Source organism: Melopsittacus undulatus, chromosome 6, assembly GCF_012275295.1.
Source record: "Melopsittacus undulatus isolate bMelUnd1 chromosome 6, bMelUnd1.mat.Z, whole genome shotgun sequence".
Lineage (NCBI taxonomy): Eukaryota > Metazoa > Chordata > Aves > Psittaciformes > Psittaculidae > Melopsittacus > Melopsittacus undulatus.
Genome location: NC_047532.1, coordinates 75,565,945 through 75,584,017, shown reverse-complemented (window position 1 = coordinate 75,584,017; position 18,073 = coordinate 75,565,945). Strand labels below are relative to the sequence as shown.

The following is an 18,073-nucleotide window of genomic DNA, read 5'->3' as shown; positions in this document are numbered from 1 at the left end:
AATGCCTCCAGGTGAGGAGGCAATAACCCTGGCATTGGGCTCTGCCACGATGGCACCTCCTGGCCCAATTTCATAGAATCATAGAATATCGAGAGTTGGGAAGGGCCCGTAGGGATCATGGAGTCCAATTCCCTGCTCTTTGTAGGACGAACTCAAACTTCAGGGACATTCCAAAGGTCTTGGTAAAGTTGCACCTTGGGTTTTTTTGGTGCTGGACTTCCCCTGTCTCCTGTTCCATGGCTTATTTGCCCTGCTCTGTGTGATGCTTCAGTTCAGGCTCAGCTTTGTGTGTTTTTGGAGGTTTGTGTTATTTACACGAGCAGTTCTCAGCAAGTTCAGCTGAAAAGCAGCTTTTCTTCCTGGGAGCAGCCAGGAACCACTGGTGTGTGATCTTTGTGTATAAAGTTGCCTCTCTGCTTATAAACAGTGGCCTTAGGATGGATGTGCGGTGGACCTGTTTAGATTTAAATCTGACCCACCTCCTTGTTTTCAGTGCTGGCGTCCACTTTGAGCAACATGTTCTTTCCTGCCTTTTGCGATCACATTGAGCTATTCAATCACTGAACCTTTTAGAATTGGAAAGCCATTTCGAATGATGGTGTTCTGCTGCAGACAGCTCCGTTATGATTTTATTTTCACTCTTTTTGCCCCGCACGATGTCACATGCACAGATTGCTCAGTAATTTCCCAGCCTTTATTCTGGTGGCCTGGTAAGCCACGACCTGATAACAACAGGAAGCTGGTTGTGTGTCTGAATAGCCCCTGGTAGCTTTGGCTGTATGAGGGGTTGAGCTGGGAAGCACACGTGCATGCCTTGGTCCTCCAGATGTGGTGGAAGAGCTGCTGTGAGGTGAAGCTCTGCTGGCTCTCCCTCCCAGAGCCCTTCATCTGGGCTTGTTTCCCCAACCCTGGTTTGCATCAGATTGATGGGAGCTAATTATTCCTGAAACCCCTTTAATTGGTGCCTTTTTGTGATCCAGCTGAAACTGAGGAATTGTTTCTACAGTCATGAGCAGAGAGGGGACATGGGGCAGAGCAGCATTGCTTTCCTTCCTGGGAAGGCAAACTGGAGCAAGGGGTTGGCAGCATTGCTGGGTCACTGATGGAGCATACAAAGGCTTTGTGTTTTAGGTTGGAAACCAGTGTGATTCCTACTTGCTGCTTTACTGGGTGTTTGTAGTGTGTAGCTGCATAGTGAGATGTAGTGTGGGTTCCTGCAGATAAACTCCATTTTAGGTTGTGGCTCTGATGCTCCGGAGAAGCATCCCTGGGTCAGTCAATAGCACTGGTCCCTCCAGACTCCTGTTCTCAAATGTTGCTCTGAAATGGGATATTCCTGGCTGAAATATTGGGCCCAAAACTGGCTGGGCTGAGAAGGTCACCCTGCACTAAGCTAAAATGGGGGACAGACACATGCAGCCAGGGAGCTGCTAGCCTGGAGCAGCACAAGAGCTCTGCCTTCCCTTTGGTGCCAGAACAGTATCTGTGTTGCTATGAAAATGTCCTTATGGAAAACATTCTGCTTATAGCTGAAGTCTCATTTATGTCTGCTCACGACCTGCTCTTGGGCTGAACATTGTTTTCTCAGCAAATGAGGATTCTTGATCCTTGATGAAGGAAGGGGAATAAGTGCTGGTTATAAGGGAGGGTTCTGGCAGAGGCTATGGTTTGCTCACAGGAGCAGTGTAGGGATGAGTGGGGCAGTGGGTAGCACAGCTCTCTTGGACTGTCTTAGCTTGTGAGCCCTCTAAAAGTGAACTTCCAGGGGGGCCACAGCCCACTGTATTGCAACCTTCAGACTGCTGCCTATGTGTGTGTGCTTCCTCAGACCCCTCCAGTTGCCTCTCAACCTGGTCTAAGGCCTAGGGTTATCTGCACTGTTACTCTGCTTGGCAAGCTCTGCACACAAGGGAAGGGCTTATTAATGTGGGTTTTTACATAGATAAGTGTGGTTGTGGAGTACTGTTGACACATGGAGATGTTGGTGGATGCTTAGAGAGCAATCAGCTGCTTTGTGATAGCTCTGTGCCAGTGCCTCCGTTTGAATGTCTTTACAAAACCCAGTTGTAGCAAAGCATGTAAAAGAAGGGATGCATATTTCTGTGGCTTAAAGAGAAGAAAAATCAGCCACCCCCCTCCCTTCCTTAGTAAAAGTTTTGTGCGCATCGGAAACAAAGGCTTCAGCATTTGCTTGTCAGAGCTAATAAAGTTTGCTTGGATCTTAATTTTTCTGCTTGATTTCACAAAGTAATTGAAACTTCCTTTTTGCTGCAAGCTCTTTTTTTTTTTCTCCAATATTCTTAAAAGAACATCTTTTGGTCAGTGAGCTGATGGAATTTTGCTCACAAGGCAGGCACGGTTTGAGCACATGGAGCCACTGGTCAAAGTTTATAGGACAAATCACTCGCAGGTCGTTCTTCCCAAGTTGAAAACCACCTAGACCAAATAAACCTTGAACTAGGGGTTTTATAGGATCTTTTGTGCATGTAAGGGAAGCTTTTGTAATCGCAGTGATCTGATAAAAGCCTTAAAAACCAGGGTTCCCATAAAGAAAATGGCGGTTCCACTTAAGGTGATAAACCCCACATCTGGTAATCTTTGCTTGCTACCTCCTGATGACCTGTGAAACAGCAAATAATCCCTGCTCCATTGGAGAGGATGCCAAACTGCTGGTGCCTTACCTTTGTTATGGGGGGGGAGGGGGGAGCTTAGACCAAAAGAAGTTAATTTGAGAGCAAAACCATCAGCTTTTGAAGAAGGAGCATCCCCCAGCTCCCATTTGGAATTGCATGACTATGGTGTCCTGCTGCCTGCCTCCTGGCCAGAGCAACACGGGGAGTTTTAGAGGTTAGGATAAGGAGGGGCCGGGGTAATTGAAAGCAAACAAACAGCGAAGACAGAAAAAGAAACATAAAACAGCAAACGCAAAGCCGCAAATAGAAACCAGGCTTTGCAGATTGATCGGTTCAGATTTGTTTATTTGAAGTCCCCAAAGTTCGCATCGTCGCTCTTTCGGGGCGTCTCAAACTTGGCAATATGTTCACCATGTGTTTTCGGATCAGCTTTGCTAAGAAAGGCCCTGGGGTTTTGTGTGGTGGTGTTGACTTAAACTTTAAATGGAAAGGAGGGTGACAGGCTCTGAAAACTCATTTGTAGCCTTGATGTGTAGGTGCTACCTTGAGAGAATCATGCTCTGTCAGACTTTGGTTTTGTGGAAGGTTTGTACTGGGAGCACTGGGCATTAAGACATGGCACTAGTTGCATTTTGACTCATGTCCCTGATGGAGACAGGCTTAGGAATACTGATGCACAGGGGAGACCTGATTTTCAGGGTGTTTTGGACTAGAAGGTGCTTCCTGCCTTCAGTAACAGACCAAAAGTGCAGCTGTAATGTATAGAGTTTTTACAGATTTGGCTTAAACCTGTCCCCCAAATTCCCCAGACAGAGGAATTGCAGCCTATTAACTGTTGGCCACTAATGAATCGGGTCTAAATGCCTTGATTGTGCCTGAGCTTTCTAAGCTGAAGCATTTGCACAATACGAGTATGGCAAGAATGCCTCCCAAGCACAAGCAATTCGCCGTGCCTCTCCAGGAAGGAGTAAGTACATTTTGGGTTGCGCCGATACCATCTCGTGCCTTGGTGCTATCAAAGCGGGTGGAAGCTCCCCGCTGCTCTGGCAGCCTGGCTCTGCTGTTTTTTCACATCCAGGCGTGTTGTTTATCTTTAACCAAGGCTTGGATAAACTTCCAAAGTAAATGAATGTAGCCGTCCAACTCGGTGTGCTTTGGCGGAGGCTTTCTGCAGTGACTCAAGCGTTATAAATATGAAAGCAGCTAGACTTCAAACGCTGCTTTTGGACCAGGTTTTCCTGGTTGTCTCCTGGAGCAAAGGGAGCTTTTCCTTGAAGAAAACCTTTAAGTTTTGCCATTTAGCCCCCCTGCTCCTTTCTCTTTTCATCTGCACCCTCCCTTCACGTCTGCCTTCCTGATTAAGAACTAATCAGTGAAGATAGATTAGCCCGGGAGCATTGCAGCCCTTGGGACTGGTGCAGCTCCGGCGGGTCAGGAGCCGGGAGGCACCGTGGGGTCACCATCACCATCGAGGAGGAGGCTGAGCGCTTGAGTGCACCGAGGAATGTGGTAACGGGATTTAAAGGAAACCTACAGAACTAACGAGGATTAAGGCTAATTGTCCTGCAAGGGGCGGCAGGATGTGGCCACGTGGGGAAGGGCTCTGTTCTACAAGGGCAAGTCTGGTACTTGGGGTCTGCTCATGGAGGACTTGGGTAGGTTTCGGGTGGTTTAGAAGTGGTAAGTTGTGTATTGGAAAGGGATGTGGGGGGAGTCAAGTTCTTCCTTAAAGACTTGGAGGGTCAGAAACATCCTATAAATGAGTGATTCTTGCCATGGCTGGGCTCTGGTTTTGCTGGTGTTGCACAACTGTCGCTTTCTGGCTGGAGCTGACATCCCCCAACTGCTGAATGCTCATCCTGGGGCTGGTCTGAGGACCCTTACTGAAGGGCTTTGCATCCCTGTGAGTTTGCTTTGACAAATGGGGTGATGCTGTCAGAGGTGTTTTGGGGACCTTGCTGATTACTTGGGTCTTGCAGAAAAGCCTCAGATATCCCTTGGCTTGAATAAGGGGGGATTTGGGGAGCGAAGGCCCGCAGGGTTGGTCCTCAGGAAGCCTACTGGGCAGGATCATAGGCTGCATTGGCCTATGTGGATGGGACACCTTCCCAAGCAACCTCATTCTTGCTTGACCCTCAGGTTTTAGCTGTCCCTGATGGAAGCAATCCAAAGCTCATCCTTTTCTTGTCTTGTGAGGTACCTTGGGGATGTGCAGCAACAGGGGAGGGTTCCTGGCGTGAGCCAACTGTTAGGTTACAGCTGGACTTTGCTTTGCCTGAACCCTGAAACCTTTACATCTTCCTGTATGTACTTAAAATAACCAGAAGCTGTAACTCCTGCCCCTCAGAAAACCCAAGTGAGCAACACTCTTGCAAATCAAGGAGATAGAGTTTTCCTCCTCATTACAGAGCTTGGGCTCGTTTTTGCTCCCCATTAGTGGGATTCCTGGGATCAGTGGCCAGTGGCACATGGGGTGGCAGGCGGAAGGAGGTAGGAAACCTGTGCTCTGGTCCAAAGTCCAGGCTGCCTTTGCCAGTTGGGAAATAAGCCCTGCTATTGGCAGCTGCATGGAGCAAGGGGTGCACATGGGAGAAAAAGGAGACCTCCTGTCCATGTCACCTAGGACATGGGTGTCCCTGCCTGGTGCCTGGCTCTCTGCTGAGCCCCTAAACACTGCTCACTGTCCTCCCTGCCCCAAACCACCCAATGCAGGGTAAAGGAGTGTGTCCTTATGGATGAAATACATCATCCGGTTACTGTCCAGTACCTATTTTGGGTCCCTCCACAGATAATTAATCTCTGGGGAAGTTAATTAACATCACTCTTGTGTTCCAGTTTATAGATTAGATTATTGTTTGTATAAAGCCTGAGCTATGTTTTTTAATTTTATTATGAGTCGAAAACAGGAAATTGTGGCTGAGTTTCATGAGCTTTGTTTCTTATTTAAGGAATTGAAAACATCTTTAGCTTTTGGGGCTTTGTTAAATGTTTGCTAGGGTCGTAGCTGCCGGTTCACATGGATTTAGTACTTCTATTCCTGCTGGTGCTCTTAGAAAATGTGGCAATGGAAGTGTTGCTTTGTGAGATGGTGCGTGCTTGGCTTGGGTTTTGCAAGAAGGAAGAGTTCACTTCTGTTAAGTCCCTGGTAGCTGGCAACATGGGAAAGGTATTTGGGGACATTGACCACACGGCCACTGCAGCACTGCCTTGGGATGGGGGATCCTTGCTGTTTGGGAGGGTTTTGGCTTTCCGCAGTTGTGCAGCTCTCAGCTGGGGAGATCATAGAACCCCAGCCTGGTTTGGGTTGGAAGGGACTTTAAAGCTTCTCCAGCCCCAACCCCTGCCACAGGCAGGGACACCTTCCACTGCAGCAGCTGCTCCAAGCCCCTGTGTCCAACCTGGCCTTGAACACTGCCAGGGATGGGGCAGCCACAGCTTCTCTGGGCACCCTGTGCCAGCGCCTCAGCACCCTCACAGGGAAGAGCTTCTGCTTAAGAGCTCATCTCAGTCTCCCCTGTTCTGGAAGCTTAAAGCCATTCCCCTTGGCCTGTCCCTACAGGCCCTTGTCCCAAGCCCCTCTCCAGGTTTCCTGCAGCCCCTTTAGGCACTGGAGCTGCTCTCAGGTCTCCCCTTCAGGAGCCTTCTCTTGTCCAGGCTGTCCCAGCCCAGCTCTCTCAGCCTGGCTCCAACCAACACCCCAAGTCCTTCTCCTCAGGGCTGTTCCATCCATTCTCCCCCACCCTATGTCTGTGCTTGGGATTGCCCTGACCTGCTTCAGGACCTTTTACTTGGCCGTGTTGGACTTCATGAGCTTTGCCAGTAGATGACCGCTCTGCTGGCAGAGGGCTGTAAGCCTGGGTGCGTGTCACAAGAAACTACTGTGTGTGTCTGAAACGTGGTTTTGTGCATTGAGGCTGGAATTGGCTGTGTTTGAAAAGGGGGGAAAAAACACTGGAAAAGTGGTTGCGAGCCGTGTATCCTGCTTCTCCTGCCTGCCCGTGTGTAGTGTGAGCATCCCAGGTGGAGGGTACCTCCCTGAAGGAGGAGGACCAAAAATGGAGGGAGAAAATGTGGTTAAGAAGGAAAAATACTACAGTTTGAATGGCAGTGTTTGTGGTGGAAACCGTTTTGGTTAAAAGCTGCTTTTTGGGCAAATAGCCCAAAAGTGTATGGAAAAAACCCCCCAACCCTCACCAAACCCCAACCAGGCGGATTTTTGGCTTTGTTTTGCCTTCTTCATGGGGAATTTGAAGAAAAAAATGAGAAGTCTCATAAAGAATAACTGTCTCCCAGCCAGATCTCTTCTGTTTACTGTTCCTTGTACTTGAGGCTTCACTAGTTCTCTGTGTGTGCTGTTCCCAATGGATTCTCTTTGCCTCCTCCCTCTCCTCTTAACTTCATGAGGTTATACTTGGTGGGGTGTTTTGGGGCGGGTTATCCCTGTAAAATCTGTTGGACAATTTCTGTGGAATTCTGCACTGTGCAGGCTTGGGGTTTTTTTTAATCCTAACCTTTATTTTTACCTTTATGTATACCCAAAATTGCTGATGGCATTGGTCTTTACAGCTGTTCTTGGTGGCTGATGGAGGGACAGGGGCACTGCCTGCCCTCCCTGTCCCAGAGATGGGTGGTTTGTGCACCTTGTTATCCATCCTCCTCACCAGAGAAGTGGAAAAACCCCAAACTACCCTTCAGCATAACTTGTCTGTTGTGTAACACCTCTTACATCGGGCATATAGGCAGAGACATGTTATGAAAACTTTTTCATGCCTCAAGAATTTGATGATAATAAAGAGCATTTGCATTTCCGAAGTTCTCACTCAGCAATGTCAAGTAGGGGGGGATTTGGTTTTGTGTTTTAATGAAGAAACAACTCTTGGTTTTCATTCAAGGTTTGTGTCTTAGATAAAGCCAGGGAGAATCCTCTACTTAACCAGAGCTATTTTAGTCTCCAGGTTTGCTTAAATAATAAGTTTAATTGTGTAGTATTATTATTTTCCCCTCGCCTTATTTGTATATTCAGGTCTTTGTGTGGTTGTGCTCTCTTTTGATGTCTGCAGAAATGTGTTATCTTCATCTGTCTGGTTTGTGTTTGGTGTGCCACTAATTGACTCAATATCCTGTTTGTTGGAATGAAAGCATGCTCTAGTATGGCATATTTTTCCAGGGTGTAAAACCTCACAGTTTTCAGGCCACCCTGTTGGGAAGGAAATTGTTGGTTGCACTGTGGAAGTGAAGCAGTGATGGTATTTTTCCTCAGGTGAGCAGGGGTTTAACTTGTAAATGAACACTTAAAACCTTACTGAAGATGAGATTGTGCTTCCTCCTTGCTTGGACATCACCTGCAAAGGGCTCAGATGCGCTGTAGAGCATTTTTGGGGTTGTTCATTGGGGGTCTCCACCTGAACCTCCTTGTTGCCACAACCACAATGGGAGAGGAGGGGACCTTGGTTGACCAGTGATGCTTCTCCAGGGTGCTGCAGAGAGCAGAGACAGGTCCTTGTCTTTTATTTTCGGGTGAAGAGGGGCATTAGGAGCATGGGAAGGGCTCTCCTGGTCTGCCCCTGCCCAGGAGGGATATCCCGAAATCACTGTGCTCAGCTTCAACGGGTGGAATTTGCTTGGACTTGGTCCTTCAGGGACCTGGCTCTGTCATCAGCTCGAAGACGAGCTTTGTGGTAGGAATTTGGACTTGAGCGGGTGGAAGGCAAGAGCCCTCTTTGTGTCCTAAGTTGCTCTTTCCAGTAGAAAATTAAGGTTCCTAATGTGAGTTTAGCTTAATGTACACACATGGATATAAATCTCTCTTGTTCTCTTAAGTCCCTGACTCTCTTGGCAGTAAATTTGGGAACCTGAAGCTGTCAACAAAGCAAAACGGAAAACTAGAAGCCAGACAGACCTTGGTTGTGTACGGTATTTTAAGTGACTGTAGGTACACGCTATGGAAATAATTAGGATTATTTGTTGTGTCGAAGGGAGGTATGTCACTGAGGTATTGTGTGCGCTGGCATTCCCTGTGCCTGCAAGATGGATTAGCAGCTGAGTTAACAGATGCAGTAAAGCTCGACTGAAAATAGTTCACTGTTGTTAAGCGTAGGTGAAAGGGCTTTCGTTTGGGTATCAAAGAGTGTGTTTTGACTGCTTGACAGGTTTGGAAGGGGGGGGAAAGGGAATTTCAGTATTATAAGCTTGCTCAGTGAGTCTGGGGAGGTTTTCTGTGCCATTAGAGTAATCAGCAAAGAGCTGAAACGTGCATTGATTAATAACCCAAGTGGAAGCGCAGGGGAAACAAGTGGCTTTAACATTAATAAGGCAAATAAACCATTTCTATAAAATGGTTGCTAATTGAGTGGGATGTTAAATATGCTGCACGCTGGCACATGCTGCCAGACTGTGGTACTTCCATATCCCTACCAGTCAGCTTTGGGAGCTGAGTGCATGTATGGATGTCTTTTGGCTTAAAAAATCCTGGGTGCTTGGAAAATAGGGATGCAGGTGGGGATGAGCATCCTTGATGGGCAAAATGAGGACTACGTCTTCCATGGCTGTGAAAGGGCTGGAGCTGCTATGCCAGGCTGGAAGGCGATGCTGATTGCTGACTTCCATGATGAGGACCTGGGTTTGGGTATGTGGGGTGCTCTTTTGGTGCTTTTTGGGTTTGAGAGCACAATGGTAATGGCAAATGTTGGAGGAGGGAAGCAAGGAAAGCCTGCTCAGGTTGTGTGATGGTGGCCTTCAGGTTTGGACATGGTTTGCATTGAAAATGGGGCATGTTATTTTGTGTCTGATGGGGATGGATGTAGGGAGGATGCTGCACAAAGCAATTCTTCTGGAAACATGCAATAGAAACAGTGCTTTGGGCTGGAAATGGCACCATGTGCTTGGCAGCATTGAGGAAGATACAGCTCTGAATGTCCCAGCCTGGTTTGACCTGCTCTGGCCAGAGGATACCAGCAGCCCTGCATCATTTGCAGGGTATTTGCTTAGAAACTTCCCACTCCTCTCTCGGTGGGTGCATCACCTCTGTTAGCAGAACCTGAGTGTTGTTTTACATCTCTTCCTTCCTGGCATGCTGGGCTACAAAGCACCCCTTGAGGCAGCGTGCACGTGTGACAGCTGGGGAGGAGGCAGTAGGGTCACTTTGGATGTGCGGTGTACACGAGAGCTGCGTTATTTTTCTCCCTTTGGCATTTGCAGTTTAGTATCATTTCATATGGAAAGATGTATATGCCGAGGCACTTGCTATCTGCGTTTTTATAGTGCTCTTCATTAGCAGCTATGCTTCTCTTCTACAAGCAGCATAAGGAATGGTTAGGGTGATCCAGCCTTGCCTGGGGGACAGGGGCTGTTATGTTTGTGTTGATCATCTGTAGGGTTACAGTAGCACCAAGCTCACAGTCCATTCCCAGAGATGCTGAGCATCCCCAGCTCATTTTGTAGTCAGGAAAACTAACCTGGTTATGGTATTTTGGGTGTAACTGAAGGTGATAGGATTGGGTGGATGGTTCAGCAGCCTTGTCTGTCTCGATGACTCTGCTGGAGTCGATCACAAGCTCACGCTTCCCTTTCTTCTTCTCATCCCTTGTTAATGTGGGGCTGGAGCAGTGGAGCTGTGCTCAGGGGTGATGCTAGTGTTTCTTGTCATCTTTGTTGGGGGTTTTGTAAAGCCTCGGTAGCATGTCAATTATATATGATGGGTGGAAGCCTAATATTCTGTGATAATTAGAAGGCAAGTCTAGTGTGAAATCGGATTAGAGCCCGGCATTACAGTCCAGGATTCCTTTGCTAGTTGGTTCAGAGGAAGTCATAAAACTTTTAAAGATGACACAAGCCCATGTGTGCCATAGGGAAGAGGCAGAGCACAAGGCTGAAATGGTGGCACTGGTCCCCCAGCAGCGTTCACCTCCTGCTCCTCCATCAGCCCAGTTTACCCAGACTTAACTCACATGGGAGCCCAGTCCAGCAGTAACATCTCAGATGCTAAACTACTTTTGGCTTGGTTACCAAGCTGCAGTGAAGGGCTAGACTGTGCAAAGGAGTATAACGTCTGCCTCCCAGTAAAGAGCTCCTGCTAGTTTTGCAACTAGATATATACATATAGGTGTATATATAGGTATATACCCTAAAGTATGAGCTTGGCCAAAGCAAGGTGAAGCAGGCTGGGAAGCCACATTAGGCATCCAGAAACAACATCTGAAAAGGTTTTGGGAAATGGGTGAAGAGAACTGCTTTTCAGGAGCATTGAGCCCCCGTGTTTGCAGTGCACACATGCTCACTCGATGAGGACTTGTTTTCCAACACACTGCAAAATAGTTACTTGATTTGGAGGAAACTCTGTGTGCCCAGAGCCTGCTAAAAGCGGTGTTTCTGTAATGGCTTAAATCATAAGTTTGCAAGGTTACCTTGCTGAGCGCATTTCCTTGGATGTACTGATGGCAGCACTGTGTACCATTGCATTTCTATCTTTAAACCTCCACCTCCGTGCCCCAGAGATGTGCTGTTAACTGGCCAAGCTTCTTCCTTAATTTTGGTCCCTCCTTTTTCTCTCTGTATTCATCTGTAGTGTAAAATAAGAGGAGAAGGCTTGCTGCAACAGGCCATGGGAACGATCTGCTGCAAATCCATGGCAAGCTGCAGCCATGATATGCATATGGGGTAGATACTTGGAGTCGTTCTCTGCTACTGAAGCTCTTTTTGCCATGCAGCCCCTGATGTGATGATTGCACACCCTGCCAAACGATTCAATAAGAAGCCTAACTTGAAAGGAAGCTGTGGCAGGGCTGTATTTTTGCTGTGCTCACATGGTGATAAATTACAAAAGCTGTTGAGACTTTAACACTCAACAGTAGATGAAGAGTTGCCTTCTATGGGCATTGTTTGATGAGTTTTAACTCAGGAAATAATTGTTGCCGAATGTGTCCTTGACAGTGAGCGCGCACCAGGAGGGTTCTTTACATGATGTACATAAGCATTAGGTCTCTGTTTCAGTGTAACTAGATAATCTGGTTTTCACTCCTTTTCCGTAGAGGAGTTGATTGGAAAGACAAGGAACCTTGTCTTTGGTCTTGGCTCTGGGTCAGTGTTTTCTGTGTGTGACTGGTCCATGCTCATGTGGACCATTGGCAGCGGCTGCTTCATGGGTTTCATTCCCCTGCAGACAATGGTTGTAGCACTTTGTGTTTTGAAGCTGTCTGGGGTCTGTTCTTGGAGGCATAAGCAGTTCCCAACACCACAGCCACTCACCGGAGGGGCGGGTGATGGATCCATCACTGAGGCAGGTGATGGGATGTTGTGTTGCTCTTCCTGCATGGGGCAAGTCCTGTGAATGGATGCTGACTGGATCAGCTCTGTTAACTGATGTAAAACAAAGGCTAGACATGACTTCTCACAAGCTGTGTCAGTGCCTGTTGCTTTGCTAAAGTGAGGATGCATTCTCAGGGATGTGAAGGTGCTAAAGACAACCCTTCCTGTGGGAAAACTGAAGCCCCCAGTGTCTCTGAGTGACTTTCCATTGATGTATCCCACTGTGGCAAAAGAAAACTGCAAGAAAAGCAGCCCACAGCGCTAAACGTTCTGGTTTTTAACACCGGGTAACACAGTGCATCTTCTATGATTAGCACTGAGTAGCCAGAGCTCCTGGGCTCCAGACAGAGCTAATTCTTGATCACGAGCCAAGACCACATAGTGCTGACATGACTGAGAAATATCTTCCATAATTAGATTGCTTGGTCATTCATTTTTGAATGTCTGAGTTGCATTTTGGAGCATAATTTCTTAATGATCAACCAAATGGGATCTGTGCAAGCTTGATTTACTATCAGTAGTGCTCTCTTGGCTTGGCTTTGCATGGGTGTCCTGGGGAGGCACCGTGCAAATCAGGGAGGAGGGGGGATCAAAGAGAAAGGATTTAGTTTGTAACATTAGGTGCCTGGTAACTTTAGTTTAATGGTATAAATAGATGTAAAACTGTTATGTGTATTTGTGAAGTGCATTGGACTTTTATATTTTTTGCCATAAATAAATGGAGTAGTTGTTAAAAACAACTGTTTTGGGGAGCCCAGGGCATCTGTGAAGAACTTGAGAAGTTGCCAGTGTAACGAGTGTAACCTGCTATCAGTAGGTTTGAATTTGCCAAGTAGGATAGAGGCTTAACCCTTCAACACAAAAGAATGGGAAGTATGTGAGTTTAACCATCAAAGGCAGGCGTGCGTCATGGAAATAGGACTGAATCTATGAAGTGTATTTCCAGCATAATCCCCCCATAAGAAATACAGGAAAAAATCAACCCCAAACCATTACAAGAGTTTTGAAATGGAATTACTTTGACACCTCAAAAGTAGCTGCCACTAGCTGAAGTTATGACTCCAGTGCTCTTTGTTTCCCATTGTGTCAAAGAGCCGTAGTCGTGTATTGAAACAAAGCTGTGGTGCTGGGGCATTTTCCTTTTGTAATGCTTGCTAGTAAGGCAGGCTCATTCCAGGTACATTCCAGGATGGATTTAGTGGTCAGGCTCTGAAAATCTGCCTCTTCCTCTCTTAATGCCTTGTCAAGCTAAATGGAGCCACATCCCTCAGTGCTGCTCCCCTTAATGCTGTGCATTTGCTGCTGGAGGTGCTCCTCTGAGGTGGAAAGAAATAGTATCCATGCAAGGAAAATGTATCCGTAAGGAGATGGTGAGCTTTTCCTGTGTTTTCTGAAGGCTGTGCCCAAGTGGTGCTGTTTCCTGTAACAGACCTGAGCTTGCTGTAACTCAAGAGCAGCGGATGGTCTTGTGCAATAAATTAGCTGCGGCAGAATTATCTGTTGGTCAAGGTCTCTGTAACATCAGGGAAAACAAACAAACCCCATAGCAGAAGAGGAAAATAGATTTAGGAGGAGAGGTTCTCAGGAATTTTATATATAGATATATTTATAGATATAATGGTATGTATAGTGTATTTTAAAATGGTCCTTAAGTCTTTGAAAGGAGCGATACCAATATTTCTGGGCAGGAAATTGAAGCAAAGTGATGCAGAAGTTCAATAGCTGGGTAAATGATGTTGGTATGAGCTCTGGCACAAGGCAGGCAGAGAAGCAACTGTTGGGCATGGGTAGGCTTTGATTTACACCATCCAAAACCTGCTTTTGTTTCTCTAAACCCGCTTTCAATGCTTTTTAGTAAGCGCACAGTTCTCAGCTTGTTGAGAAGAGGTGGTTTGCTTTGCATTTGCCATGAGTCCCTGAATCTTAGTGGTGGTTGTTGGTGGCTTTCAGGGTGTGAGCAGGTAGGGAAGAGCCTTTGCTCCTCCATCTGCTTCCTCGGGATGGAGGATAAGGTTTGGCAGCAGGGTGTGAAATGGGAGAGAAGGCAGCAGCTTACATGTAGGCTGTGTCGTCTAAAATACCATCTGACTTGGAAGGATGAGTTTCTCATGTTAACTGCTTGTTTTGATCGGATCTTCAGAGTTGACAAAGATTTGCACAGTTTGTCCAAAACTGAACCAGTTTAATGTCAGCCCACGGTGGTGCTGCTGCTTTGTGGGACCTGCCAGAGAAGCTGGAGCAGAGGATTGCAATGGGAAGAGTTTATCTTGGCCCACCAAACTCGATGGCAGCATTTTGTTGGTGGTGCTAGAAGCAACTTCATCCCACACTGCAGCAAGATGCTTTAAAAGCAAATGATGTGGCGCCAGATCCTGCATCCAGATTGCCTGTGAAAGTTTGAAATTGAGCTACATATAGTAGATAACTGAAGCACTTGATGATGGCTCTGACCAAGCCATCTTGGGCCAGATAACGCTTAGGAGAAAATCATCCTTCAGGGTGAAGGAAGAAAAATCTGTTTGGATTTTCCAAAGCCAATCCTCTGATTGCACCCAGGATGATGACAGAAAACTGTCAAACTGGGAGCTGGGAAAAATAATACTCTAGCATTAATGAGCTGTGGCATAAACCAAGTGTATTTTACTACCTGTGATAACTGTGCTTCTGAGAGGTGACTTCTCTTGTGGTAATTGGAAGTGAAGAAAAAAGGATTTATCTGTACAAAAAGGACTGCTGGCATTGATAACTGTGTTGTGTGTGAACTGAGTGAATTGGAAGTAATTAAAATACTCAGCAAAAAATTAATGGAAGATATAGAAGAATATACAGGCCAATTTGCTGGATCTTAAAATGATACTGTGTGTGATGAGTATGTGTTTATTCCATTTGTTAACTGAATAAATAGGAGGCCACTTTTTAATGTTCTTGCAGAAAGACCAGGTCGTATTTACGTGTGTTGCTATAAAGTTCTACAGAACCAGGTTTAGATATGCAGTGCTCGCAGTGAGGGGAGGTCTCCTTGGAAGGGGATAGTGCTGTGGGTCCTCGCTCCCCCTGCCTCGCAAGCTGACCTCTTTGCATAGAGAATCCTTCTAATTCCAGGGTATTTTCCTCCCTGCTTTTCAGGTGACCATTTGAAAGTTTGCTCACAAGGCTACACGTGCTGCTCCCAAGAGATGGAGGAGAAGTACAGCCAGCAGAGTAAACACGACTTCAGGAACGCCGTGGTAGAGCTTAGCAATCACCTACAAACCATGTTCAGTTCTCGCTACAAGAAGTTTGATGGTAAGTGCAGAGACCTTGAACTTGCTTTCCTTGGGGTCGGATGTAAGAAAGCCCTCATCCTGTTGTTGCCTGTGCAGTCGTTCTGCTCTGCCTCCCTTTCGCTGGGAAAGTTCATGACTCGTGGCTTGAAGGGCAGAACGTGCCTTGTTTTGCAATCCCATGAGAGAGAAGTATTTGCTGATTATGGCTCTTTGTTTCCCAAAGATCTTTCCTTCTGATTAATCTCTTGAAAAACCATTTTGCTCTTAATGTAAGCTTGCAGTGAGTTCTGTTGGTACATCCCTGCAGTGTGTGTAATTGTAACGTGCACACCTCACAGCCCTGATCCACAAAAATGCTGATCTTTCCCAGCATGTTATGAACCAGCAGGATTTGTATCCATCTCACATAGCCTTTGGGGCTCAGCAGAGCAGCAGATTAAGTACAGAGCTGGTTTTGTGAGGAGGCCAAGGGTTCAAGTGTGATGCAGGGTCAGAAGGAAAATGAACAAAGTCTCTGCTGAGTTCCCATCCTTTGACTGGCATTTACTGCTGACTGATAAGCAGATGCCTGGTCCCATTATTGCCCTCTGATCCACAGCAGTGTCCAGTCAGACTGGGTCTCCATAGGGGTTGTACCCATTTGAGATCTGAGCAGCATCTCTTTGTTTCATTGCTCAGCTCTTGGTTGTGGCAGTTCCCTTGGTGTCCCCGGTCACTGCAGCTCCAGCGCCCTGAAAGAGGAGCAGAGCATCAGGCTCCTGCCTGGGTTGTCCTTGTTGGCCTGGGGGGTGAGGTGGGCACCCACTTGCACATGGCAGTACCTGGCGAGTCAGGTGGACTGGGTTGCTGAGATTGTTCTGCTTGTACATCATCTCTGTTTTCTGGTAATAGAGGGAGATGCCACTGTGCAGCGTCTCTGGATGTTCTTCTCCCTTGTTCGGTCATGAGTTTGACATATATTTTCTCTTAATATCTCAAAGTCTGTGCCTTGAAACCTCCCAGAGACCCCCTCTACCCGATTGCAGCAGGTAGCAGCCTTTCTTTCAAAAGGGTAAGTGAAAAAGTCTCTGGCTATGAAAATGCAGTGAGTCACAGTGGAATGATGCAATCATCTTGATAGCATCTAAATCTGCTGGCTAAATATTTCCCTCTTAACCTCTGTTGTCTCTACCTGCTGGTACACCAAAGGGGTGATAGAGAGAAAACCAAAGTGTCTAGACTTGCAAGCTTATTAAATGCAGAACAAGACACTTAATGAAATCCAGCCCATAGATAAGCCCTTTCAAAGAGACCAGAGGAGCAGCATCTGCTTCACCTTAAATGAACGACGAAGCTTTTTGAAATGCTGCCTTGAAAACAAAGCATGTGTGCAGGGTGCAGTGTCTTAGCAGCCCTGATGTGGTGCACACACACTGTGAGGTGTGGCTGCCTGTTTGTAGGGAGAGAGATGGCTGCAGGGCTGCGTTTTGTTTTCTGTCTGCCCCTCACAGCTTTCCCTATGCTGGTTTTACCCTGATCTTGGCCCTGGGAGTCCTTGAGAGGCAAATCTGGAAGGGGATGGTGTGATCCTATTCCCAGAAGCAGAATTTACTGGGCCCAGCCTGTCCCTGCAGGGTGTTTCTCTGCCCTGTACAAAACTAATGAAGGAGAATTAACAACCTCCTCAACCTAGTCCCAAAACCTAATGGCTTCGTCTTTGAACATTTGCTAATATCAGATCTGAATCTTCATTTGCTGCAGACAAAGCTGATTTAGGGAGTTTTTAATCTTACCTGGGCTGGAAGCAGAGATTAACTGATTACTGTCCTCCATCATTTACCTCTCGGAAGACTTGAATCATGCCTGCTTCTCTCCTTCCAGCCCAGTCACCTGGAGGCTGAAGGCACACCTCCTTCAGCAGCACTCATGCTGGTGGCTGGGCAGGTTGAGGAGTCCTCCCTCTGAGGTCAGACTCTTCCATAGCATCTTTGGAGTGCCGAGTCCCGGGTAGTTGTGTTTAAGAGCCTGCTGTTGAGTGATCAGCTGCTTGTGGTGTGCTGTTTCCTTCCCTCAGTCCTGGTGGTCGGTCATCAGGTCAACCGTGGCCATTTCTGCCTCGCAGGTTTGGGTTCTCCTTGTTGAATGTAATTCTTCCCACACTTCTTGGTGTAACATGCTCGGAGAAAGGAGTGCCTTACAGCTGTGTAGATGGGCTGAGCAGGTAGGATGAGTTATTGCAGAGACCAGGTTCTATTCCATGAACTGGTCACTCAGCAAGTGGGATGAACTCTCCTCTAGCAGGGTGACACATCCCCATGCTGCCAAGAGCCTCTGCAGGATGCAGCTCAAGCAGCAAACTGCATCCTCCAGCTGTTTGGAAGTGTTTGTTGTGGGTTCTCTGGCTGTTAATCTCTCAGCCTTGACCTTCAGGTCAAGAGGAGAGGCAAAACCATGCTGCCTCTGTTATATGCTTGACCTTTGCAGCAGTTGCTGCTGCCGAAGGACAGTTGAAGTCCTTTGGGTGGAGGCTGGGATGCCCTGTGGCTTTTGGAGTGTTTGAATCAGCTGTTGCTGGAGCGCTGTGTGCCGTTGGAACCGTTGCCAGAATTGCTCTGATCTGACACCAAAGCCATACAGAAATGGATTATCTCCTCTTAATCGGGAGTATGGAACAAACCACTGATTATCCATCCCCATAGGGCTGACCAGAAGTCATTTCGGCTCCTAATGCGTAATGTGACAGCGTCAGATCCTCCTGTGTGTGTTTGGTTTGCAGACACCGGGAGAAGACTGAAGCTTTGGAGTCCCATATCTTATATATCCTGTGTAAATATTTGCTTACAGTACAGCTATGTATGCTCCTGGAGGTTTCTCCTGTTGTAATTTAAACCA

At 47.0% G+C, this 18,073-nt stretch overlaps 1 protein-coding gene across 1 annotated transcript in view; it reads left to right on the top strand.

Moving 5' to 3' along the window:
• Positions 1-18,073, top strand: part of GPC4 (glypican 4) — a 65,199-nt gene that overhangs the window by 13,505 nt on the left and 33,621 nt on the right. The window contains 1 exon segment of the mRNA XM_034063898.1: positions 15,063-15,221. Within this exon segment, the coding sequence (XP_033919789.1) occupies positions 15,063-15,221 (159 nt within the window).